This window comes from Plectropomus leopardus, chromosome 8 (genome assembly GCF_026936395.1).
Source record: "Plectropomus leopardus strain MGB_pleo_1.0 chromosome 8, ASM2693639v1, whole genome shotgun sequence".
Lineage (NCBI taxonomy): Eukaryota > Metazoa > Chordata > Actinopteri > Perciformes > Serranidae > Plectropomus > Plectropomus leopardus.
The window spans coordinates 27,686,958-27,714,396 of NC_142183.1; the positions used below are offsets into that span (position 1 = coordinate 27,686,958).

At 39.9% G+C, this 27,439-nt stretch overlaps 1 protein-coding gene across 1 annotated transcript; it reads left to right on the forward strand.

Moving 5' to 3' along the window:
• The first annotated feature begins 140 nt into the window (after positions 1–140).
• Positions 141–26,508, forward strand: stag2b (STAG2 cohesin complex component b). Its single transcript, XM_042492818.2, has 34 exons — positions 141–343; positions 2,433–2,560; positions 2,652–2,733; positions 2,910–3,053; positions 3,186–3,282; positions 3,436–3,512; positions 3,685–3,889; positions 4,986–5,137; positions 6,183–6,256; positions 6,374–6,497; positions 7,829–7,927; positions 8,111–8,190; positions 8,331–8,438; positions 9,624–9,735; positions 9,843–9,960; positions 10,059–10,162; positions 11,103–11,195; positions 11,309–11,398; positions 11,529–11,732; positions 12,178–12,248; positions 12,399–12,486; positions 12,597–12,677; positions 12,782–12,874; positions 13,698–13,872; positions 14,028–14,167; positions 14,733–14,834; positions 14,950–15,098; positions 16,621–16,749; positions 16,954–17,180; positions 18,992–19,211; positions 20,143–20,250; positions 20,340–20,466; positions 22,638–22,715; positions 24,629–26,508. The coding sequence occupies exons 2-34, from the start codon at positions 2,517–2,519 to the stop codon at positions 24,650–24,652; spliced, it is 3,819 nt and encodes a 1,272-aa protein (XP_042348752.1). The 5' UTR covers positions 141–343; positions 2,433–2,516; the 3' UTR covers positions 24,653–26,508.
• Positions 26,509–27,439: the final 931 nt, after the last annotated feature.

The window sequence follows — 27,439 nt, forward strand, 5'->3', positions numbered from 1 at the left end:
TTTTCCAGGTGTTTCCCACATCAGCATGAAGAAGAACATGCAGTACAGAGGCGGCCGTCTTCAGATGTAGTATTTATGAGTGACCACTAGATGTCAGCTCATCAACAGTGCATCTAATGCGGGTATTGTGGCCGCTAGGTGGTAGCTCTGCACCAGGATTTCCTCCTCCCAGGTCGTCGAAACAACAAACCGAACTACGGAGCAAGCGGGGTGAGAGAACGTCCGAAACCGCCTCTGACCGCGACTTTTAAACTCTTTTTACTGAATTGTAGTGGGATTCAGACGGAGGCTGTATACGAATAGTAAAAGTTACGGTTCTGCCGGGACTACATTTCACAACAAGGTAAGTTAGCTGTAAAATGGCGGAGAGCTATCTGGAAGTTAGTTGATTTGTATTTTGCTAGCCGTCTCGCTAGCCATGCTAGCTGTAGATGAGCCCTGAGCGCGGATGTCTGCCTGAACCAAGTCGCTTCGCTAGCTCGCGGTGTAGGGCTACTTCGGTTGTTAGCAAGCTAACGAACTGGATTTTGGGCACAGTAACGCGAAATATTTAGTTCGAAGCCAAAAGAAGCGTTTTATTGTTTCAAGCAACTTAGTTGCACTTTATATATTTGTAAACAAAGTGATTGTTGCTTATGCAATACGGTACTGGAACTCCCGAGGCAAGATGGAGGACGCAAGGACGTGATGTTTTTTTAGGTAACGTTAGCAATAGCTGTTAGCATAGCTAACTAGTCGTAGTTGATATCCGCTCCCCAATTGCAGAATATCTGTTTGTGACTATTTACTCTAGCTTTGGGTGAACACCGAGTAGGACTGGTGGGTAGACAGCGGGCAGTTTTTGTCCTCGGGAACACAAGGAACCAGCGTTATTGTGTGCTAGCCAGTATTAGCATGCGCTAGTACAGTAGGGCTTGCGTTGTTTTGTTATTATGGTCCAAGTACGATAGCGCTAATAAACGCTGGCGTGTTCTCGATATCCAGCGAAAATGCTCGGCACAGGTCCGTCGCCCCTCTTGTTCGGTAAATCACAGTTTGCTCGCACTGAGTAGTGCATGCTTACTGGATCAAATTACAACTAGCTGACGCTGGGGAAAAGACGCCAAAAATCCTCGGCTGCTTGCGTTAGCTTGTGGCGCTAGCACTAGCAGCGCACCGGTGTCAATTTTGACAGGAGCCGACGAGGAGTGTGGCCGTGTCGGCGTTGTTGGAGGGAACTGAGCCGGTAGCTTCTGGTATAGTTGACTCGCAGCAATCTACATTGTTGGGTTTCACAATTTTGTTTTATGTAAGATCGTGTAGTTTCGCATGGCAGTAGCAAGTTTATGCGATACACTAACCGATTTGGCGCCACTTTTTCAGTCTACACCCATAGAATCCCGTCGTCTTGTTATGCAGTAACACTATCCCCTCGCTATCAAGGAAATGGTTACGTTAACACTTGCCTTAATTAATAAATGCCCCAGTCAAGTTAAAACTCACAAAGTCGTAACTACTCAATACATAGTGCCGATGTTGCATGGGTCTACGCTGACTGTGTCCTGAAGGTGTGTGCGGTGAATTTTACGTCGATCATTGTATATTCATAAGATTTGTGCAGGGTAAGATCCCTAATGTTGCATACGCGAGCCACCATGTGCATGTTATTTTGAGAAAGAATCCCATGACTAACGTTACACCAGAGAATTTATTAAAATTTAATTGAAAATCTACTCACTTCTCATAATCGCTATTATAATTAAAGAATAAGAGTGGCACATATCTGTATCATCACTGCGTGTATGAGGGCGGATAGACGCACATTTTGCAGCCACATAAGGTATATGATGATTGGAGTTTAAGTTTACCTTTTCAGGACTGAACAGTTTTCTCCGCTGTGTTTTCACTATTTTCTCTGATCCCTAAATATGCTTTTACAGTTGTGTCCGAATTATAGAAAACGTAAAAATCACGATTTAAAAAGTTACCTCTGCTTCCCCATTTGATGTATGTGCCACTAATTTACACATCACAGCCATGCAATAGTTTCTCTGTGGCCTGCAGTATCTTGTTGATGTTGATACTGTCTTTTGATTGGTTGAGATATGCATGGGGCGGATAGGGCAGTGCCATATTTGGCCATTGAGGAAGACACTCCAGTGTTCTCGCATGACGTCGGTAAACTAAGGGGAGCAGAGAAAGAGAGGGAGCCAATGGCTAGACAGCTGAGTGTGACAGGAGCGTTAGTGTCCGCCTACTGTTACCATGTGAAACCTTTTTTTTTTTAACTCTGAACGGCATCAAAGAAACATTTGCTCACCACAGAGGATGTGACTTCTGTGAAAACATTCAGATTTGAGTTTTGCTTTTGTATCATTTATTGTTTGTGCTGTGTTAAAATGAGAAGTAACTATGCATGCATATCTCTAAATTACTCTTGTTTCATATTCTAGGTCGAATGCAACCTATCCTGCCTGGTATTTTCTGAAAATCTCAAGCCAGTCTTACGTTGAAGTTATCCAGAAGATGTTACAGAAATGATAGCAGCACCAGAAATACCATCAGAGTACTCCTATACTCAGTAAGTGCTTGCTTCCACTAATCAACTTCCAGTTTACAATTTAAGTTGAGTTTTATATGAATCCGATCTCACTTTTGCTTGTGTCTAACAGGGATACAGACACCCGATTCTCTTCAGACACAGACTTCTCTGAGGATCTTGATGGAAGGAGTGCAACCTCAGCTAAAGGAAAGGTATAGAAAGCACAAATGGCTCTCTGCCCTTGGCCTAGATCTGGACACCCTGGTCACGAACACAGTATTTCATCACAGATGTTTGTGACAGATGTGGGAAATTAGCTTTGTTATCTCTTAATATCTGCGATGATTCCCACACATATAATTCCTCATGGTTTTCTATTCTTTTCTAGGGTGGAAAGAAGGGGAAGAAGGCCCCAGGAGAGAAAGGCAAAGGAGGGAAGGGAGCAGGCCGGATAAATGGCCACCACCAGGAGAATGGCATGGAAAACATGATGCTGTTTGAGGTGGTGAAGCTGGGCAGGAGTGCAATGCAGGTATGAATGAAAGATATTTTAAATTGCTACACTGTACAAATCTGCCTCTTCAGTCACATTAAAGAGAGCTTTTGGTTTGCATTCTTAGTTGATTTCTGATTTTTAAATATGTCCATCCTTACTTTTCTGCAGTCTGTCGTTGATGACTGGATTGAGTCTTACAAACATGACAGAGATGTTGCGTTACTAGACCTCATCAATTTCTTCATCCAATGCTCAGGATGTAAAGGTATGCGCTTGTCTATTAAGGTGTCCTACTGCATGATCGGCCCTTTTAAAGGCACTGAGGCAAACATTTGAATCTGCATGTCTTGCAACGCAAATCAGAATTGATACACTCGACCCTTAATTGTCTTCTATCTGTTTCATCTGTGTTCTTCAGGCGTCGTCAGTGGAGAAATGTTTCGCAACATGCAGAACTCTGAGATCATCCGACGAATGACAGAGGAATTTGATGAGGTAACTTTTTCCAGTAAAATCATTACCATATTGTCTGTAAACCTCTTAGTCATAAATTTAGATTTAAATTTAAATATGAATTTGTCTATTATATCATAGGATAGAGATAACAAATTGTAAATCTGTTTTGTCCTTGCATTTACTGATGTTCTTTCCTCTTTGGCCTCTGTAGGACAGCGGTGACTACCCTCTAACCATAGCAGGACCCCAGTGGAAAAAGTTCAAATCAAGCTTTTGTGAATTCATTGCGGTTCTAGTGCGCCAGTGTCAATACAGTATCATCTATGATGAGTACATGATGGACACAGTCATCTCCCTTCTCACCGGACTATCAGACTCCCAGGTCCGAGCCTTCAGACACACCTCAACACTGGCAGGTAAGATAAACTGGGCCTTCATTTTTGTGTGAGTGATGCACATTTGAATGCTGGTGCTGAATTGCAGTAATTGTTGTGTTCTTTAAGCATACACTAGCTGTGTGAGAAAATTAGCCAGTTAGGAGGGATCTGGGGGCACAATGCAGCACTTTTGGCTCAACAGGGGGAAAAAAATCTGCAGTCTTATAATTAAATGATGGTGAATATAACCGCTTATAAATTCTAATGGTGCGCACATACACACACACACGCACTAAGGTGTTTTTTGCTTATTTTGCCTGATAAGACCTATATCTTTATCATTCGCTTTGCTAGTTTACAAATAATAAGCAGCTTATGTGGATTTACTTGCTAAAATGAAGTGCCAGAGACACCCGGCGGGAACTGTACATGTGCTCTGCAATAACTAGAGGCATGCAGAACACACAGCCAGTATCATTTATGCAGCAGCATTATACATTTTTTAACAATAGAGGTATCTTAGCCTGTGGGTGGTATGACCACAAAACATTCATGTATTTTTGTGTCTAGGAAACCATCTTGTCCTCACTTGTCAGTGTACAACTGTAATGATGCAGTGCTTTTGTTGTGTTTATGTTTTGGTGTCCGCACTAGTCTTGGCTGCCAGGTTGGGGCGGGTCAGTTGCCACAGAGCTATTTTAAATGGTCTCCTCTGTAATAATGATTTCTTACTGTGCTTAGACTATGTTAAGTGTTCTCTGGGTGCAACTAAAAGTGGTACAATTTGTAATTTTGTGTTTATGAAGTTTGTTTACCGCACATACTTTTCAATGTAGTGCCATTCAAGGTCTAATTGGTTAAAGAAGGAATTGTCATTTTAATTAACAAGTATTTCTTATTTCCTATATTTCATCTTCCTTTAAAGTTAGGACACCTTGTTACCTACGGATCACATTTTATCCAGGGGTTAGTTAATGTTGCACATCCATGACAGTATATACAAACACAAAGGGGTGAAGTCAGGTAAACTCACACACTTTGTGTTTTTGGCCAAGTTTAGTGACTACATTTAAAAAGCAAGTTCTGTGTGTGAAGTCATCTGATTTCCTTGTGTCACTTGTTGTGTTTTTGGCAGCCATGAAGCTGATGACAGCCTTGGTGAATGTAGCTCTAAACCTGAGCATCAACATGGACAACACCCAGCGCCAGTACGAGGCAGAGAGGAATAAGATGGTGGCCAAAAGGGCTAACGACAGGCTGGAGCTACTTCTGCAGAAACGCAAAGAGGTAAGGGTGGCCATATGGCATTAAATTCCTCTTACCGAAGCACATGCCTCGATATACACACAAAACAGATTATTGAAATTCTAACTAAGCGCAGGTGATTTTTGGGAGTGATTTAGTGGTAACTTTGGCTGAAAGTCACAACAACAGACCCTGTATAGAGGGTGTGCTCACTGTCATATGCATGCATGCTCTCTGTTTGCGTCATATAACATGTCTGTACAGAGTTGTGGGTTTCACTGTTATAAATGTTGCAGCAGAGAGGTTTTTCTCCAATGCTGGATACAGAGCAATACTGACAACCCTTTATAACACATCCCCCGGTTTCCTGTCAAACAAAGTCATTTGCAAGCGGGACAGTGTTCATCGACTGCAGGTTTATAATTGGGCAGAATTAAATGTCAGCAATCATCATAAAATTGTACAGAAGCCTTAAAAGTGTCCCATATAGTATTAATGTCTGTCATTGACTGATTCTAATCAAAACATCACTCAGCCCCGATTGCAGCTTGTTTTTGTACTTAATTCATGATAATTATTTGTGCCAGAATTCAGCTGGAACTCAGGATTGGTTCAATATTCAATATGGCCCAACCTGCAGGTAACATCTTTCTACATGACATTTCATCAGGAAAATTAGGGAAGACACCTGCTTGCAGCCACCCTGCAACCAAGCCAGCCAGTCACAGTTATACTTGTAAGAGTAAATAATTGTGAATTATTCTAGCCCGTGAACATAAATCAGTTCCATTTTTAGAACTGCAACACTTGTGTAGGTGATGGACCCGCAGTGACTGCATTAGTGCTGAGTGTTATTCAGCTAGAAATGTCTGTTTATTAGGTTATATAACAGCAGGTCCCACCGGGCATCCATCTGTTAGTTCACTGTGCAGCCACACCACAGCATGATGGCACGGTTGGCTGTCACATATGTCTTGTTATGTTAACAATGCCTTCTGGTCACCTTACTGTAGCATTCTAAGTCAGTAAAATTTTATGTTTAAAGAGATATATTTGCTCATGTGTTTTGTTCTGCTCTTCCTTTCAGCTCCAAGAAAATCAGGATGAGATTGAAAATATGATGAATGCAATATTCAAAGGAGTGTTTGTTCACAGATATCGGTACGGCTTCATATAATGCACACTCTTTATGAGAAGATTATGTCTTTGATACTGGTTGTTGTGATATAAAACTGTGACATATTCTGTTTGACAAATAATGATGTTATGTTTTAACAGTGATTCGATAGCAGAAATCAGGGCCATCTGTATAGAAGAGATTGGAGTGTGGATGAAACTCTATAGCGATGCCTTCCTCAACGACAGCTATCTGAAGTATGTTGGTTGGACGATGCATGATAAGGTGGGTTACAATAAGATTTCTGAAAGGGTTAGTTTGAATCTTTGAAGTGGGGTTTTATGGGGTACTTATCTGTCGTCAGTGTATTAAAACAGTTGATGTCAGTTGGCGCACCCCCAGTTTTGAGAAACAGGCGGGAGTACAGCCATCAAAGTTAAAGAGTATTGTGCTTTGGAACGGCAAACAGCTAAATGTATTTGAGCCTCCTAAAAAAGTCCCACCTACAAAAATCAATATCAGTTTAAGTTTTTGCCTTAGTTAGAATATTTTTACTGCTTTACTTTGCTGTCCGACAGCAAACTGAAAGGGAACTGAAGCCGTTATATTGCTCTCTTTACAGCCAAACCCCATTGAGGAAAATAGTAATTTAAGATTGCTGGCCACAGGAGCTGCTGGTCTACCAGTGCCTCGACCAGATAAGTTTGATTGTGTAATTGTGTGACTTAAAGGGTTATTTTGGATTCACCAGTCACACAAATAGCAAACAAACTAATTGATTGAGGCAGCCATAGACCAGCAGCTCCTGTGTCAGTGAGCTGAAATGACTGTTTCTGTCAATGGAATCTTGTGGCTTTGAGAAAAGCATAGATCGAGAATGTAAGCTCTTGTCCAAAATGGCAAGGTTAAGCAGTAAAATATTCTAAATACAGCATACTCTCTTACTGATATTATTTTTTTAAAGGTGGGCCTTTATTAGGTGATGAACATATGTTTTACCGCTGCCTCTATCCACAGCAGTACATTGATTGGCTTTGTGGTGGTACTTCTGCCTATGTTTCAAAACTAAAACACTGTCTATGGATGAGTACCTCAAACAACCCCACTTCAAGATCTGAACTTTTCTCTTAAGCTCTTTGTTGTGTGTTAAGATTCTTTTAAGCTACGCACCCATGGTCTGCCAAGGTGTTTTCACTTTTTTTTTTTTTTTTACTGATCAGGACTGTATGGGTGTGTACAGAATGTAATTGATTCACATCTCCTGTTTATTTTGTTGCACCTTCCAGTGAAGCATAACCTTTATCAATATTATGACATGAAGTCAGTGACATGAAGAATAAGTATAAATGCTTGTGCGGGCCTGGTAAATGCACAATCAATGACTCAATTTGAAACTAAGCATAGCCACAAAAAATCAGAATACAGGATGCTAGCTTGCTGTTATGGCAGCATTAATTTACAGGTCCAATAGGCGTTTAGAAAAAGAAAACACTAAGTCTTGCCTATTTGTGTTTTCCTGTGTTTAAAGTTGGTTTAGTTCAGTTAGTTTTGTAAACACAGGAGAAAATCTAGACAATGTACCAGATTAATGACTGTTTTCTCATTCTGTATTCCAGCAAGGTGAGGTACGTCTGAAGTGTCTGACAGCTCTGCAGGGTCTCTACTACAACAGAGAACTCAATGCAAGACTGGAGCTCTTCACCAGTCGCTTTAAGGTCAGCACCACCTGCTGGACGATGTCAACACAACAGCTTCAACTTCATTTTTTTATACAGCTACAGACACTGCACTTGTATTCTATGGATATTTGTGGTTATACTGACAAAACTTCAAATGAAACCTTCTAGCACAAAAACAAACAAACCTGTAACTAATTGTTTTTCTTTCTCTTTTTATAGGACCGTATTGTCTCCATGACTCTTGACAAAGAGTATGATGTTGCAGTACAAGCAATTAAACTCCTCACTCTAGTCTTGAAGTAAGTGGCTTTGTGCTTGATTGTACTTGATTAGTATCATTGTGGTCTGAACTTTCCCTTTTCAAGAATTGCATACATTTGTGCTGCTGAAAACTGCTTTGGAACTAAAGTTGACTGTGTCTTTGTGTTTGTCTCTGCAGTAGTACGGATGAGGTGTTGACCCCTGAGGACTGTGAGAGTGTCTATCATTTGGTCTACTCGGCACACAGGCCTGTCGCTATTGCAGCTGGAGAATTCCTCTTTAAGAAGTATGTGACATGGATATATATCAGATATATATCCCTGTTAATCACTTAACAGAGAAACATAGAATGAGCTGGGGAAATTAATGTAGAAGCAGGTTAGTTAAGGAGAAGAACGTGGGAATTTAAGGACAAGTGAGAATTTTAAGAGTAACTTATCTCCTGAAAATCTAGTCTTTGCTGACCTCCAGTGGTTGAACTTTTCACCTCGCTGCAGTGAAATACATTTTGACTCAAGGATCTATAGACATTGCTGTGGTTACAGGTCCAACAGAGCACAAAATCTAACCATGTATTATTGATGCTGCATGTGGTCAAAGGTAAAACTTTAACCAGAGAGGGCAGCAAAACACTGCCTGGTGTTCAAGGAATAGTATGCAGGATTTTCCCAAAAGAAAGCAAATGTATAGACTCGTACTGAAGTATTCACTTAACGAATCACTTCTGATCCACTTGAAGTGTGTGACAGTGTATGTATCTGCAGAGACCATGCTTTCTGCCTGTATTTTCCTGCTTTCTTCTTTTGCTGTGTTTGGGACATCCTAGGCACTGCGCACGGATGAGGTTGTGGTATCATTGAAATGTAGCAACTACGTAAGCAGCATGCATCCAAGAGGAAGCTATGAAAAACATAGACGCTGCCCCAAAATACTGCAAATATTGCGAGGCAAAATGCCTAGCGGACAAAGCTAGGGGGTTGGCTTTTTCTTTCACAGTTGATACTATTTAGAAACAGCCAACAATTCCAACAATCGTACTGTATTTTTAGGTTACTCTTTAAACTCCTTCAGATTGTTTGTATGAGACTTCAAATTGTTGGAAAAAACAAGAAGAACTTTCAGGACGAAGTTTATAGCATACCCAGGATTTCCACCACTTGCATGTGAGTTGCGACGCAGCACGGCTCCGTGCTCCCTCATTCGTCCACTCCCATTGGTTGTGGTTTAATTGTGGCACGGCCTAGAACTGCTGGAGTCAGACTGCACACGGATCTGGTGGAAATTAGGGGTTAGCTTTCTAATGCTAACTCAAGATTGAAAATGTCAAGATTGTTAAGTTGCTCAGTGATAATTTATTTTACAAGTTAGTCAGTTGACAGCACAGCTTATGAGTTTCTAGAAAATGCATTCAAAGGTTTATGTGGAGGTCGCTTTTGTGTGATACACAGCTAATGATTCATATTCTCAAAAGACTGTTCAGCCAGCGAGAACCAGAAGAGGAAGGTGCCCCCAAAAGGAGAGGCAGACAAAGTCCTAACGCTAACCTCATTAAGACCACTGTCTTCTTCTTCCTGGAGAGCGAGGTATACTGTCAGGCTTTTTTTCCTTACAGTCACACATAGGCTACAGTTTCCATCTGTATTGACAGTATTTAAGCAATTGAAACCTCTGTGAACATTTCTCTCCCTAGCTCCATGAGCATGCAGCCTACCTGGTGGACTCTCTCTGGGAGTGCGGTGCAGAGCTACTGAAGGACTGGGAGTGTATGATCAGCTTACTGCTAGATGACCCATTGCCAGGAGAAGAATGTATGTCACAGTTTTTTTTGCAAACCTACATGGCTTCTACACGGCTCAGAGCACAAATGTAATATAGATCATGCTGACTGTTTTGTGTTAATTTGCAGCTCTTACAGACAGACAAGAGACAGCCTTGATTGAAATCATGCTGTGCACTGTACGCCAGGCTTCTGAATGCCACCCACCTGTTGGAAGAGGCACCGGGAAGAGGGTAAGAGCAGCTAACACACTTTGAAAGAGAAATCAGTTTTTTTTTCCTCTAACATGGTCCTGGCTGCCCTGGGATTGCCATCATGACAGATGTGTTAAACATTGATCACTTAATTAACTTCAGAGCTGGGTCAGCACAGGCTGAGCCCCAAAACACTTCAGACATGTCCTTTTAACTTGCACTATTTGTGTCTCTAAATAACCATGATCCAGCCATTATAAATGCTAGTAGTGTATCTGATTGTTTTTCAACCTTTGCTTTCTTCTTTGCTTTGTCTGACAGCTGTGTTTAAGACATTTTTGAAGATAAAGGGATTGTTTTCTACGCATCGCTGATTGTATTTGTGGAAGCGTATTAGTGAAATAAGTTTGATTTTTGGAATTGGTTGATATACTGCAGTTTTGTACTTGTGTTGAAACACTTTGGACATTTTTGATGTCGTGTTTGAGATATCAGAGCCTGCAAAAACATTTTCAGAGAGACTGCTTTTTTTTTTTAAGCAGTAAAACATTGATGTGTAGCTTTTTCTTGCCTGGACAATTGTGTTTATCAAGGCTGACATTACAGTGTTGTAGTGCAGAATAGACACTTTTTATTTCTTATTGAATTGAACCATTGGAGCTTGCTTTACATCTTAAATGTGTATTTGAAATCTTTCTTTTTAAAAAAAAAACCAAAAAAAAACGAATATGTTTGAGGTGTTAAAAGACTGGTCTTTGGTCTTGTCTGCCACTGAGAACATGCGCCGAGTGAATCTGAGCTACACAAGTCTCCACAAATGTAACAAAATTTCCTCATGTCATGAAGCAGTTAATTGAAATTAACATGTTATATCCTCGTCAATGAGTTAATTTTACAAAAGAGAAATGTAGACCATTTGCATGCATAAATGCAAGCTATTTTTGAGGACAGGCATCTAACCTTGTGTGTCTGTGATCAGGTGATGACGGCTAAAGAGAAGAAGACTCAGCTGGATGACAGAACCAGAATGACAGAACTGTTTGCTGTGGCTTTGCCCCCTCTACTGGCCAAGGTTTGTTACATCCAGTCTATGTGCTCAACAAGCACTCTGAAGGGCTGTCACCGTCAGGTGTGTATTCATCAATAATAACATATCATTATGTTGAATGTGTGTTTGCTCTACAGTATGCTGTGGATTCAGAGAAGGTGACAAACTTGTTACAGCTGCCTCAGTTCTTTGACCTGGAAATTTATACTACAGGACGTCTAGAAAAGGTATGCCACTTATCAGACAACACCAGTCAAATTAGGATTAATCTGATTGGTTAATTAAATACCATGATAAATTATTTTGTTCTCCTCATTGTCTGTTTACATAATGTATCACTCTTTTTCTTTAACTCAGCACCTGGAATCCCTGCTGCGTCAGATCAGGGAAATTGTAGAGAAGCACACAGACACTGAAGTGTTGGAGGCCTGCTCCAAGACTTACCATGCCCTCTGCAATGAGGAGTTCACAATCTTCAACAGGGTGGACATTGCCCGATCCCAGCTGCTGGATGAGCTGGTGGACAAGTTCAACAGGCTACTGGAGGATTTTCTACAAGAGGTAGGAGTGACAGGATGCACACGACAGCACCCTAAATGTTTATGTGCTTTGCTCTTTTGGCCTCTAACACCCAACGGCTCTACCACTTAATATAATCAACATTATATTTGCCTTTTGTTGTGTATCGTTGCATCTCTTAGCTTGTGTGAGCGCTCAAATTGTCACTTTGAATTTATACTTTGATTCGCCTGCAAATAGTTTTAATTTTTCTAAATAATCAAAACATACCAGGGATGACAAACTGTACATGTGAAACAGTTTGAAAAACAGTTTGAAAGTTTGAAAATCTTTCCAAATAGTCTTTGAAGAAGCTCATTGGATATATTTCAATTTTATCTGAAGAATCTGAAAACTTGCATTTGTATCTAGATGGCTCATTGTTATCAGATGAGTAAACGTCCCAATCCCAAAAACTCTAACACGGTTGCTAAATTTTCCTTTCCAGGGTGAAGATGCAGATGAAGACGATGCTTATCAGGTTTTGTCAACTCTAAAGAGGATCACAGCTTTTCACAAGTATGAAATCAATTCTTTCTGGAGTACCTGTTTCTTCATACTCTTCACAATTTCACATCCCACCTGCCTTCTACAGTTAGAACAATAATTTACCTGTGATTGGTGTAAATGTGTCTGAAGCTGATTGAGACTTTCTCAAATATTTTACAGTGCACATGACCTGTCGGGGTGGGACTTGTTTACCAGCAACTTCAAGCTTCTCAACACAGGCATCGAGAATGGAGATATGCCTGAGCAGGTTATTAGATATACATGAGAAGTCGTGACTCAACAGATTGATATTTTTTTTTGTGAATAGTAAAGAATGTTAACTCATCTCATATTGATTTTTTTTTTTCTGCTGAGCAGATAGTTATCCACTCGCTGCAGTGCACCCACTATGTGATCCTGTGGCACCTGGCCAAGATATCCGAGGGCAGCTCCCAGAAGGTGAGGTGTCCTAAAGCCAACTTCATTGTCCCTATTTTGCACTGTTTTAAAGAGAAATGGATAGGTCTGTGTGTAATGTTAAAAAAAATCTGTTTTATTAACAGGATGACATGGTGACTCTGAGGAAGCAGATGAGGGCATTTTGTATGATGTGTCAGCGCTACCTCACCAATGTCAACACAGCCGTCAAAGAACAGGTGACACAGACACGTACATAACGAATCACAGGCCGCACCTTCAGAGAACTAGCAGCTATGAAGGCTGCCTGCTGCGTCCTTAGGTCACCTCTGTCTGGGCCAAAAAGTTGCACTAGAACATACCGCAAAAAACGTAGCCAAAAGCCAACTAGCACGCACATTCTTCACCAGCATGAGAGTAAATAACTCTATACCGGCAAGTATCTAAAGCAGCAGTTTCCTATCATTTTAACACCACTCTTACTCACCATGTCTTTTCACATGTTTATGCTCAATTACCTGGAAAGTCGTTGACGAGTGCCGACAATGCGGGACACATCACAAAAACTAGGGTCAAAGTCATTCACCGACAGCCTAACATTGGCTCACAACAGACTTGTCAGCCTGGTGTGTCAAGGCCTTAAAAGCAAAGAAGGCCATAAAGAATAAAATGGGGATCATCAAAAATTGGGCCAGGTGAAAAAAATCTTCTAAGTCTTCAGAGGTGGTTCAGCTGTCATCCATTGCTGTTACAGTGGGTGTTTTGACTGCAGAGTGCTGATAAGAAGTGTGGTATTGCATCAAAAACAGACTTCAGTGCAGACCCTCTATTTACCCTGTTCCAATGTGATCAAAAAGTCTTTGATATAACTCGTTGCTGAAGCCATTTATACCTCACAAGTGATGTAAGAAGTCAGATATTTGCGATTTGATAAAGTTCTCCGTGCTTGTGCTCAGAAACCTTGCTTAAAAGCACATTGTCAAAGATCCTTTTGTATTGCCCTTATGCACACCGAGTTTGAACTTTATATCCTTTTCTCTCTTTCTCTTTTTCCTCCTACAGGCATTCACCATCCTGTGTGATCTCCTGCTCATCTTCAGCCACCAGATGGTGTCCGGAGGCAGGGAACACCTGGAGCCTCTGGTTTATTCCCCAGAGGACTCACTGCAGTCTGAACTACTCTCCTTCATCTTGAACCATGTCTTCATAGACCAGGACGATGACACAAATAGCACAGGTACAAATGCAAATGTTCTGTTCAAGCAGCTCATTTACTTTCTGCTCTGCTCCAGTAGGCAAGGAGAGCAAGTAAAGAGACACTTTTTTTTCTTTTCAAATTGGCCAGAGTGTAGCTTTTAGAACTGCTGTCTTTTTTCCCCCCAATTATCTCAGATGGGCAACAGGACGACGAGGCAGTAAAGATCGAAGCTCTGCACAAGAGGAGAAACCTCCTTGCTGCCTACTGTAAACTGATCATCTACTGTGTGGTAGAAATGAGGACTGGAGCTGACATCTTTAAACAGTACATGAGGGTAAGTTCATCCTCTTTCATTTAAAAAGTGCTGTTCCACATTATAGCAATTCAGTGAGCATCTCCAATATAGAGGACCATGCAGGAGCGACATGTCTTTTTAAAGACACATATACTGTTGCAGAAATTAATGCAAAATGTCTGTCTTACTATTAGTGTTGTACATGTGTTACCTCATGTTTCATCACAATAGAACATTATATAAATGCTTTGGACAACAGTATAATATTTACTGATATCACAAAGTCTGCCATGATGCAGTTGGATTCAAATCGGGCGCCTGCGGGTGATAAGATAAGAAGATATGTTGATTTAACATAATTGATTAAATAAGAAGTTGACACCTTTTTCTTTTGATTTTGGCCATAAAAGAAAAAAAAACACTTAATAATTGTAAGTAATTGTAACCAGTTAAATTCAGTAAATTTGACTTTAAATTGACTCCACTAACTTACAAAGTGATGCTGATTAATTAATTGTTACACCCATACCATTAAACATGTAAATCATCTCATGTATATAGAGATCATTTTTCATGTCCCATTGATATTTTTTCCCCTTTCCAGTATTACAATGATTATGGTGATATCATCAAGGAGACTATGAGTAAGACTCGGCAAATCGACAAAATTCAATGTGCCAAGACACTCATCCTCAGTCTGCAGCAGGTCAGTGTACACACTTTTTCTCACTCTTTAATTTGTTCTGTAATTCTGACCTTTTGTACATCTGTCCTATTCAAGAGATTGTTTATCTAATGTTTTATGCATCTCTTCCCGCTAGCTGTTCAATGAAATGCTGTCTGAACTGGGTCATGGGTTCGATCGTTCCTCCTCTTCGTTCTGTGGAATCAAAGAGTTGGCCCGTCGTTTTTCACTAACCTTTGGCCTGGACCAAGTCAAAACCAGGGATGCTATCGCTATGCTTCACAAGTAAGGCCTCATTCTGCTCTTGTTATATTGCATACCTCCTCTTACATTTTTGGCATTGCATCTGGGAACTGTCATATGTGACAAATTACTCCTTGAATACTGTGTTTCCTCTTGCTATGTTATTGTTTCCTTCTGGATTTTAGAGAGGCTTAAGTAATAAAATGTTGCAGTTTTGCCTATTCCCATGCATATACATGTTTTTCTAAGTATAAAAACATCAGGCCGTTCAAACACACAGAAGAGAAATTGCTTTAAACACTAAATCGGTTTGCTGCATACTCAGTGTAAGGGACTAACCATAAGAGCTGCACAAAGTGGTCCATATGCTCATATATACAGCAAAATGTGTGATTCTAAATTTGTAAAAACACTCATTTCTGTTGCTAGATCTTCACTTGTTTACCACCAGTAGAGTGTCTAAACATAAACTGGTGCTGTAACAAACTAAAAACATAATGTTCATGCAACTTTTACCTTTTTAAATGATGCATGTTGTTTCTTTTCTGCAGCAATTGATAATTTAGTGCATAGAATCACACAATACCCCAATCCCATCACAGTGGTTTTGTTTCTCTTGTGTGGATTATTATATTATAATCTCAGTCAGGTTCCAGGAAATCCGATGTATGCACATTTGCTATGCTAGCTTGAGTGTCCTCTACACTTGTGCAACATATGGGTGCACTATGTAATGGGATACGCCAGATGTGCGACAGGCGTTTAAGTAATGAAATACAGGCTAAACATTCTGCTGTTTTTCCATTTGAAAGTTAAAGCATTTTAAAGACTAAAGGGATGTAGCACTGCATGATATTATAGCACAATGTGACAAAACTACTGGGCATGGTTATGTGGAACAGACAGTGATGCAGTGTATGGCCATTAGTGTAACACAGCTTTAGAGGTCAGTGCAAAATGCTTAAAATCACTGTTGAGAAGGAAGTACACAAGACACAAAGTTTCCTGTCCGATGGTTTGGATATATTGAGTTGTGTAATAGTGCCCATAGATTTTGAGCATCCTCAGCTTTGGAGACTTGTGTTTAACATGCTCTCTCGCCCTGATAAAAAAAAAAAAAAAACATGCTTAGGAAGACACTGCTAACAGTTTTTTGTATTTGTGCCAGGGATACTGGTGGTTTAAAACATACAACATGACCTTGGTTTAAATGAATAAATACATGTTTTTTGTATTGTATGTAACGTTACATTGGTTAAACCTCAGTTTTTGTTCTTTTTTTCTTTCTTTTTTTTTTTTTACTTTTTTAAAATCATCGTCATATTTCACATTATTTGTTACAAAGCTCATGTATTGATGACATTTTGTTGTTTTTCTTTTAATGAAAAAATACACAAATAGGTGTGTCACAAATGACAAACAATCTTAATATAAGTCTTTAATTTTCATGAATTTCATGACACAGTTTGGATCAACTATTCAGTGTTTTATATCCATGAAACCACTTCTTTTTTTTCTGCTCACAGTATGCTTTTCTTCTGCTGTGTCTTTGTGCATCTCTCAGGGATGGTATCGAGTTTGCATTTAAGGATCCTAGTCCCCAGGGCGAAGGAGGGCCTCCCCTTAACCTGGCTTTCTTGGACATTCTCAGCGAGTTCTCCTCCAAGCTTATGAGACAAGACAAGAGGACTGTGTAAGTTTTTTTTTTTTCTGCTGAGCTGACGGGGTGGGAACCTTCAGTGCAACAGGTGTTTCTGACAACTGGTGCAACTGGTGTCTGATGCGTGGTCGATGCAAGGCTTTTTATTTTACCCTCCGGTTGGAATGTGCACCTGGTTGTGTGTCAAAATGTACAAATTTGTTCATCTTGTCTATGTGACCTCCTGCTTCTCCGCAGCCACATGTACCTGGAGCGCTTTATGACGTTCCAGATGGCACTGCAGCGAGAGGACTGCTGGCTCCCCCTCATCTCCTACAGGAACTCCCTGCAGGCTGGTGGTGATGACGATACCATGTCGGTGATGAGTGGCTACTCCAGCAGAGGCTCCTCTGTTCGCTCCAAGAAGACCAAGCCTCCTGCTGTTACAGCGGGAACTTCAGCAGCCAAGAGGAAGCTGCCAGAAGGTATTGCACACTGCGGAATCGACAAACTCATTAAAATGAGGTCACTTTCCTTCGCTCACTTCAGAGAGAAACAGGCTCTGACTTCAGTTCAATACAGTGCAGTGCAGTTCAGTTAATGCAGACAGCTGCATAGTTTTTCAAACTGAACAATAGCATTTTTCTGTTATGGATTATAACCCCTAGTCAGTTGAAACTCCTCAGCACCTATCAATGCACAAACTGGAGAACAAACGGATAGTGGAATTTGAATATAATAATGATATAATCAACTAATATTACCCTCACCCCATGTAAAAAATGGAAATTAACAATCTTTTACTTTATTAGACACTGGATATCTGTTGAACTGAATATCAAACTCAAATGAATAAATACCTAAATATGATCTGGAACTGCTGAAATCTAAGTGGGATGGATTTTTGTTCTTTGAGTTATTCCTTTTCCTCAAAGTTGATCTGAGATTCTCAGGTACGCAATGACATTACCTTGACTTTGTGTGTGCGGCCTCCATGCCGTTAATTATCTGGTATATGTTAGACCTGGAAATTTCAAATGTAATTTAAAACAAGTCACTTTAGTGTGAATAATGATGTATTTTCAAAATCCTTAAAAATACTTTTAATTGACCTATATAATAGAAAAATCAAGACTATGGGCAAGGGTTTTTACTTTGACACAGGATGTAGTCCAGCCATAAAACTCATGTAAATCCATGTTAAAATGAAGAGCAAGACATTTAAACAAGCAGTAGAGGGGAGCTACTTTTTCTGAAGCTGTACACACGAATTAGCTCGTTTTTGCTCCATTTAACCCAAAGCTCCCCTCTTCAGCTCCAAGTGGTAATGTACATCCCCATGTGACTAGTGTTGTCTGCTCAGCCATCGGCCACTATTTTAGCAAAGTTCTGCCAACGACAATAGTTTGTAAACACTCTGTCGCATAAATCAGTCGACCTCATCACAAACTCTCTGAATGTAGGTCTTCATGTAAACCGCATACATTACAGCCCAGCTATGGTTGTTACAAAAGCAGAGTTGGAGCTCAGATTAACCCAAATGCGTTCCTACCAGCATGGCTCAGCCAGCAGAGCTGATGGGCGAGGAGATTAAACAGCAGATGGTGGGAGAGAGTCAGAAGAGTCAAAGTGCTCCTTACAGTCACACACGCGTCTGCGTGTTTGCTGAAGACCTGTTCATGACCAAGATGCCTCAGGAATATTAACTGTAAAAAATCAAGGCATAAAAATGCGGCGCTCGTGGAGGAAACATCTGTTGAGGAGTTGGTTCACCCAAGTCTTATATTATAGAAGGGACAAAGTCAAATTTGTGTTCTCATAAACTACCTATACTTTCCGTGCGCACTTATTTTAGGAGGGCTACGACCCCTTTTCTTAGTTGTCTTAGTTTTGTATTTCACTGTCAGGATTATTTCTGGCACGCTCGTCATAACTGAATCCCAAACTCCACCATCTGTGTAAGGGCAGACCTGTGGGTACAGTGAGTGTACAGTCATTTCCACCTGGTTGTGTACTCAAAATTCTTTGTGACTATCCAAAATTTGTATTTGTAAATACCATACCAACATCCTGACATCCTTTTAAGGGTCTTCGAGAAACTGTGAACAGCCCTGTGTTAGTGTACAGATATGCTTTGTTTTTGTTACAGTACCCAAAAACCGTTTGACATTTTCTCACACTTGGCAGGAAATTTGATAACCAGGTTGAAATGTTGGGCCCTTAAAACAAGTATCATAAAACAAGCCTGAGCATGTTTGTTGCGAGATTGTCTAACACTTTGGACCTTCGTTTCCAGAGGAGAGCAGCAGCAGCGAGGTGTGGCAGCAGAGCATGCAGACCCCAGTCATGTTGCCGTCCCCCCACCTCACCTCCACTGCCATGCGAGACCCTAAGAGGGGCCGTGATGACAGCTTCATGGGGGTCTACCCCCTCCCCCACGACCAGCAGCAACCCCACCAACACCCTCAGCACCATCAACAGACGCCTCAGCACCACCAGACACCCATGGATTACAAGTATGTGTGCCTCACTGTTGCATTCCTGAGGTAGAGCGATGCAGTCCGCTCACAGTTTGGTGTCACGATACAAGATACTTTTAACAAAGCTCAAATGAAAACATCTTCACTCTAGAAAACTTAATGGAAAACTTTCACCATTTTTTTCTGTAGTTTTCTATCAATTTCAGTGCAAAATCAACACCGTAATTGTCCTCCAGACCACAAAGAAAAAAATCTCTTCAGATTAAAATTTGACATGAAAGCTTTTGCAGCGTGTAATAGTTGAGATTTATGTCATCATTGTTCACTTCATGTAGACTTATAAGAACAAGTTCCTTTAGGGGGCATTATTAAAGTGAATATTTCAATCAACCTTTCAGCTCCACAATGCACACCATTAAACTTTTTGTATTGGATGTTGTACCAAGGCATATTGTAACACTTTTAAATTCCACAGTCTAGCATTAACTTTTCTCCTCCTCATTTGCCCCAGCGTTTCAGAAACCATTTGATGGTCATTTTCTTTTAGTTAATTATATGTTATTTCCTTGCATCCTAATGCTTCCTACCATAATATTTTATAAATGTTTCTAGGCCCCTATCCAGGCCCATCATTCAGTTCAGTGGATCACGTATTCTCTGAGAATGGGATCAGAGGACTGGAATATGAGCCAAAAAACATTAGGACAGGGTTCAATGAAATTTCCCATTTGCGTGCTATTAATTTTGAGGGTAAATGTTTGCAAAATGCATGTACTTAACAGCCTGCCAAGTGTTGGCCTCACTGGGACAGTGACTGATTTGTTTATTTATCCAGCCTGACTTTTCATAGGCGCCAGGCCAGTGGGCCATCTATATAGTTGTATGTGGTATTCTCATGGTATCTTGAGTTAAATCACCAAAGACGTGCATTAAAAACATTGCTAATTATGGGCCCCTGTGCGTTTAGCTCCCAGGTGACGTGGATGCTGGCCCAGAGACAGCAAGAAGAGGCACGCCAGCAGCAGGAAAGAGCCATGAACTACGCAAAGCTCAGGACCAATCTGCAGCATGCTATGTAAGACACAAACATACTTGCACTCGGAGGTTTCATGTGAAAATCTCATTAAAAGAATGTTTTCATACTGTTTGATAATGTTTTTGCAGTCGTCGCGGCACTGGGCTTATGGAGGAAGACGAAGAGCCGATTGTGGAGGATGTGATGATGTCATCTGAAGGTCGCATGGATGACCTCAATGAAGGCATGGACTTTGACACCATGGATATTGATCTGGTAAGACGCACATTATACTGAATTAAATTTGCACAAATTTGTAATTCAGAACACAGTATTTTTCAAACATGTTTTTGATTTTTTTTAATTGGATCTTGCATACAGTGCACAAATAAAATATAGGGATGCCCTACTGAGATTTTTCATGCAAGAGGATAACCACTTTTGTCATTTAAACCAACCAATTACAAGTTGGTTTCTGTCCTTGAATGTTTTGACACAAAGCTCTCAGATAATAGACCCTATAAAACTCCTTAAAAAATGAACTCATGACTATTGCTTTCATATTTTCCCCTGTACTGGTTGTGATAATATTAACAGGTTCAGTAGCCTGCTCAGGTCTCTCTCACCTGCATGCTTCACTGAATAATTAGACTGGCTAAGAGGATCCAATTACTTAACAAACAGGCATTTTACATCTTTTTTTAGGCACCTTGTAAAATTGCCATTAGGAGGCAACATTAGTCGCTGTTGTTTGTACGAATGTAACATCTGGTCTCAGGACATTAAGGCCAGATGTTACATCTGGAGACACATGGTGGTCTGATTATTTTACAGTCCCAATGCCGCATTACAATGTCATGCAGCAAGAAACAGTTGCTCAAACTTTATGTCTAAGATACTCGGTGGAAAACAATTAATAAAACTCATTCACACAAATCCTTTAAAAAGCCCTTAAAATTCAGTATCCCTAGTTGGTTCGTGGCATGCTGTCTCTGGCGCCAGCCCAGAACGAGCTGCCCAAAGATGCTTACTGTGTGTCAGGCGCTCACAGCACAATCTTGGGTCCATGTGGAGCCGCACTAAAACCGCAACTGCCTCAGAAACCACTGTGGTGGAGATTTGACAGATCACATTTTATGTGATCTGATTTTTGTTTGCATCATCTTTTATTCTCATCCCTTTTCTTTTTACTTGAATTTAAAGACTGCAAATTAAGTCATTTTGTTTTCAGTGTCAGTGAATGGAGATCAGAAACTGTGTGATGCCTTTTCATTATTTTGATATCAAGGCAATTTCAGTTTTGAATCAAGTTACTGGATTCACAACTTTAATGTAATTGCATTGTTGGTCTCGAAGATAAATTAATTACAATATTTCTATTACTTTAACTTCAGCAAAGCCTTTGTCGGACCTGAAAAGGTTCATTTTGCATTAAATTGTGATATCTACAGGCACATGGACTGTGAGGGTACATGAAAACAAATGCTATCAAATCATCTTATATTTAATTTTATTGTCATAAAATGCGCTGGCAGTATAAACATCTTGAAATTCTTCAGACCTTGTTTTCCTTTCTAATGGCCCAATAGTTTCCAGAATTTGCCCCTTTCACAGTTTTTCCATTCACTTTGATTTTTATTAGAGTTAAACTCACCAAGTAAGATTTTTTGTGACTAAGACCACAAAAATGTCCTGATTAAATTACATTTTGGTTACTTCTCATGCATACTCCTGCACAGGGCATAACCAGTCAGTCAGATATTCCAAGAAGAGCCTGATTTGTTTTTCATGTAAAAATCAATAACAAGCTTTTTGTGCTGATCTTTGCATGTAACATCAAAATGAGCAAAGACAAAAGAGATGATCAAAACGAATTGTTCGCTGTGGGGAGGGATAAATGTGGTTTGTGGTTTTTAAAAAGATGATGAAAGACTCTGTCGACAGTGCCTCGAAACTGTCTGTACAACTTGAGGCAACATGACTAATTCATTTGACCATTTAGCCTAACACCACACAACCATGTATGATGAGTGTAAAACCAGAACTAAATGTTATCCCAGACAAACGTCTATTTTAGATGCTTACGTTTGTGCTGCATTCTATTAGAAAGGCTCCAAATGTCAAGTTGAATCAACCAGAAAATTGAACAACTGCCCCAGTTTCTCTAAATTCACTTCAGTCATTGCATGCGTGATACATTCTTTCCAAACTGAGCTATAGGAGCTCGATGCAGTGAAATACCTGCTGCATTGATATATTCTCTTTTTTTCGACAGTGTTGAACATGTTGCAAAAATCCATAGCATCACAATGTTGTTGGTTTTTCCCAGTATCCTTCAGCCCTAATTTTTAGTACAGATATCAAATATTCATTGGTTGCCTGCCAAAGCAGCTGTTTGAGCTGGAAATTTGGAGTATCTCCCGTAAACAGACATCTTTTTCTTCCAGCCACCCTCTAAGAATCGTCGTGAAAGGTCTGAGCTCAAACCAGACTACTTTGACCCTGCTTCTATCATGGATGAATCGGTAAGGAACATCTACACTCTGTCACCTAAATTTGTTTGACCTTGAATGCTGACTACATCTATGTTGAAGGCAAATTTCTTCTTAGAGTGCTGTTATATACTGTATATAGTGCTGAGAACAAATACAGCGTATCCCCTGGAGACTCCAGGTGTGTTTGTCTAATGGGCAGCTGGTGAAGTTTTGGAGGCACAGTGAAAGCTGACACAACATGTGATTTCCTCAAAGTAAACCAAGTGGCACTATAATTAGCATAACTGTATGGAGGTAAATCGAGCCCAGACGGCTTGCAACTAGTCACATTACATGGACCACTTGCATGCATGTCGTATTTGGTGCGCTGAATGAGGCCTTGCAAAACATTTAGACAAGTTCCGCTGACAAGCTGCATGCTCTGCAGCCAAGCACAACATTTCTTATTGGTTGCAAAGCCGCCATTTTTCCCCCCCAGTTTAAACAGGTCAAATTTTATTTATTTCCAAATGAACTATTGGCCTTAAAATTCTTTTTTTCAACCTTAAGAAACATTGGGGATTCACCTTAGGGTTGTTCTTACGCTGGGGCTTTGAAAAGCAGGGCTTCTCAGACGCTGCCTCAGTATCGAGGACTGGAAAATGTGTGGGTGTTTTATGTCGACTCTGAATAATTTCATTGTCACATAAAATATCACAGCAGAAAACTGTTTTCGCCATACACGTAGCGTCCTGTCCTATTAATCTTTTCCTGAGCAAAGAAACGACAAGCAGCACACTTTGCTGCTCAGCTTTTTGGCACCCGACACAACCTGCTTAGAACAAGTCCGCCTCAGATCCATTTTTTCCGCTCTGAATTACTTTTACACAGTGTTAGAAATGATGTGGCTGTAGAGGAGAGTGTATTGTGAAACAGCCGACAGAAAGTCAAATGCACTTAATGCAGTGTGACATGAAAAATGCTGAAAACAGCCAGCAATTGTTACACTACCTTTTTACAGTGAGCTGGCTTTGGTCAAAGAATTGTTCAATTTTATTTAATGTTTGATTTTAGATGATCAAAACAAAAGAGTTTGGACTATATTTTAAGTTTAGATACGCGGGTAGATTACCTTCTCTCGAAACAACGTGGCAGCAAATGGTATGATAATAGAGCCACACAGGTGACACCCTGGGGTGTTATGGCACGACACATGCTGCGCCTTTAACCGCCTGGAAAACGTGAGGTTGGGCATTGGACTCTGCGCCAACTTTCAAGGGTGCAACCAGCACTGTGTCATAGCCTACTCACCAGAAGTCCCCCGTTCAGAGCTGATCTTCTTCCAGCTGTTGTTTTTTAAGTGTGATTTATGCCTACAATGTCAGTGGGACAGATGTAAAGCTCTGGGTAGCCCTGCACTAAACTGATCAACTTTTTCCTCCATATTAATAATCTTCTGATATTCATGAAAGAAAGAGAAGTTATCTGTTAGCTATGATTTGTAGTTTCTTATCACGAGGTGGTGACGTTGCTGTATTCCAAAAGTTTACCTCACGGCACTGCCGTTGTTCTCTGACAAACAGGCGCTTGGAACGCCGTCATGTTGTCGCTCCAGCTTTTGAGTTAGTCCTCGCTGAAAACAATCAATACGAGGGCGCCAAAAACACAATATGTTTAAGAGCCCTTAGGGGAAGCAACGAGTTTGGTTTTTGCTAAATATGACCCAGGAATTCTTTTAAAAGTGGTGCACCTCTTTAACTTAATAAACATCATAGATAAGGAAGTAACACTTTTATTTCATTAATTTGCAGAAGTAAATTGCTGGCGAAATAGTAAATTGTCATATAATTGTATTACTAATTAGATTATTATCAACATGATATTATTGCTAGTTTCTTTCATATGCCTTTTTTAAAAAATAAGTGATTATTAATGTTTTTTTTTCCTTTTTCGGTTTCCTCTAGGTTCTTGGGGTGTCCATGTTTTAAGCTAATATCCAGATGATTTTGACGCTGGGATAACAGAAGAGGCGCTTTGTATTTAAAGAGAATTTTAGATGCGAAAACAGAAGTGTTTTCTGTAAGAAAAAGCAAAAAACAAAACAAAAAAAAATCTGGCTTGTACTCCACGTGGACCAATGACAACCCACACTCAGTGTTGCTTGCTCAGAGAGGACATTGTTTCAAATATTTACTTTTATAATCTTGGGTAAGCTCTTCCTGTTCAGAAATAGTGTAACAGGCCACTTCCAAACCTATTAGAAATGAGACATGTCTGAAGAGAAATCCATAATAGCTTTTTTTTCCCCCCTCTTTCCTTTTTTTTTTTTTTTAAGTGGGGATGAATTGGTGTGTTTAACTTAAGATACATTTTTTTGTTTATGTCTAACCCTTTTTACAATTGTAGTAAGTTACCAGGTGTGAAGTAGTAATTTATAAACAGACTGTAGTAGCTTGCTTGTACTGTGTTAGCCAAGTGGATGGAGGTCTTTATGTTTCTGTGCTCTTTTTTTTTCCCTCCCTCTATCTCTTAAGTTTCTTTTCCCTGTTGTTGGGCCTGATTCGAGGTCCTGATAACCACTGGTGGTTAAGATGGTGAGGTGTCGAGTAGAATCAGTCATGATCCCTTTATGCTGTGAAGATTCCCAGAGTCCACTGAACGCTCCACACTGTTAAGCAGTAAGTCCTAGAGCTTACCCCAAGATTTGGACCACTCCTTAACTTCCATCTACTAGAGAAATGTGTCCCCCACCCCCCCCCGCCCAACCAACAATGAGCAGATTTTTCTCCCAGTAGTGCCACTGTGTGGGCTCTGGCAGACAGCAGCTCATTCAAAGAATTACACATCGTTTTCTCTTAAAATCCAGCAGCATAATGTTGAAATGGGTATCTCTACATTTTAAATAAAAGTTATATATGAATCGGTGCTGATTTTATATATGTGCTTTTGGTTTTCTTATTTTCAACCTTCAGTCACAAAGTTTGAGAAATGTAAGTAAAACTAAAAAAAAAATGAAAGCATGTGAAGTCATGCATCAAGGAAGATTTTTAAATTTGTATTTTTATGTTTTTTTTTTTCTTTTTGTCTTGATAATGTCTTCGGGTTTCTACCTTTTTTCCTACATGTAAATTAGTTTGGATAAAACTAATGAAAAAGACTTGTGAAATTCAGCTTTAAGGTTTTCTCAACATAAAAAGTCCTGTCACAAAATACTTAAAGATTTCAAATGTTCAAAGTGAAAGGTAGTCATACAGACAATACTGAAGATGAAAGTTATTCAGCAGCGCTGTGGCAGCTAGACAAAGCTTAGATTTTGACATATATTTGTCACACACAAGTTTTAATGAAATGTTTTGTCTACTGAGGTTTTTATTTTGTAGTCATTCCATGCTTAAGCCTTAAACATGCTTGTGAAGGTCACCTTTCTCTCACAGTAATCTTCCATGTCAGAGGATCAGTCATGTTTAAAGGTGGATAATTGGCTTCTTAGAACATGAAACATGAGGTGGTCAGATGTAATGTGATAAAGTAGATGAACAGCCTATATGTGTTTTGCCTAATTATTTTATGTAAGTAAAAAAAGAAAATTCTTTTAAGGAAAAAGTACTGTTTATTGTTTGTTACTTACCACTACATTGGTATAAATTCTTATTAGATCATGTGTATATATACAAAATTTAATTTTTTTCCCTTCCTTTTGGCCATCTCTGTGTGTTATTTTTTTCTGCACTCTTGCCTACACTCTAAGTTGTTGTCTATTATCCCATCCTCTTTCAGTCACTCTGTTTTCTGATTTGTACTTGTCTGGAGACAGTAACTTTTGAATAAAAATCAACACATTTCATCTGTGGCACTTTTTACTTTTGACCACAACGATCTTTCCTCAACAAACACTGGGGTTAATTAGATCCAGGCTGCACACGTTACCTATTGTCTTGTTTTTGGTTTTTTTGCGTATTTATGCACTTTGGGGTAAAATATAGTTTACCTGGGGTTGCACTTCACTCTTAAGTTACTTACTTTATTAGCACAAGGGGGCAGTATAGACAAAGGCAAACATCTCTTCTCCCCACAATAGCAGTGCTATAACTGGGGACACATATTTGAATGTTCCCAGGGTCCTATGTTCCCTAGCTCAATATCCTCCTTAAATGACATTAAGGGATCCTGTCAAAGGGTTTTATGTTCTCAGCAATGTTTTCCCCTTTAGGTCAAATTTTAACTTAATGTTTCCATGGATCATTAAGTCCAAATCACCCACCGATACAGCTCATAGTCTGCTGATGTTACATTCCTTGAACCATACATACCTCAGATTTGTAGGAAAGACTGTTTTCTCGACATGAGACAGTGATATCCAGAGGTGTGGATTCCAGTCACACAAATTGGACTCAAGTCAGTATCTAGTCACACATGTGAACTGACAAAATCCCAAAAAAAGCGTGAGACACAACCAGGATTTTAACACCAGTGACACTTCGCTTTGGCTTGAGCCGTTTCACTTTAAAGGAGAACACCACCTATTAACAGTTCCAATAAATTACTTCCATGGCCTAGAAGAGTTCAATCAATATCCGTGAACGTGACCCTTTTTTCTCAGTGTCATCTAAAACATCTTTCCCTGTTCATTATCTCTTCAGCCTCTAGACTTAATACCCCATGATATCACAAATTTGAGTTTAAGCTCTATTTTTTTTATGACAGCAAGAGTTGTTCATGTTTGCCAATATTTTTAGACTGTCTTAGACAATAGGAATAATGTATGAATTTTGAAA

What these genes read in the sequence shown, in the direction of transcription:
- stag2b (XM_042492818.2), top strand. Translation starts at nt 2,517, where the DNA reads ATGATAGCAGCACCAGAAATACCATCAGAGTACTCCTATACTCA. An exon ending in GGAGAATTCCTCTTTAAGAA is followed by an intron (nt 8,439 to 9,623) that starts GTATGTGACATG and finishes TATTCTCAAAAG; the next exon opens with ACTGTTCAGCCAGCGAGAAC. An exon ending in CTACAGGACGTCTAGAAAAG is followed by an intron (nt 11,399 to 11,528) that starts GTATGCCACTTA and finishes TCTTTAACTCAG; the next exon opens with CACCTGGAATCCCTGCTGCG.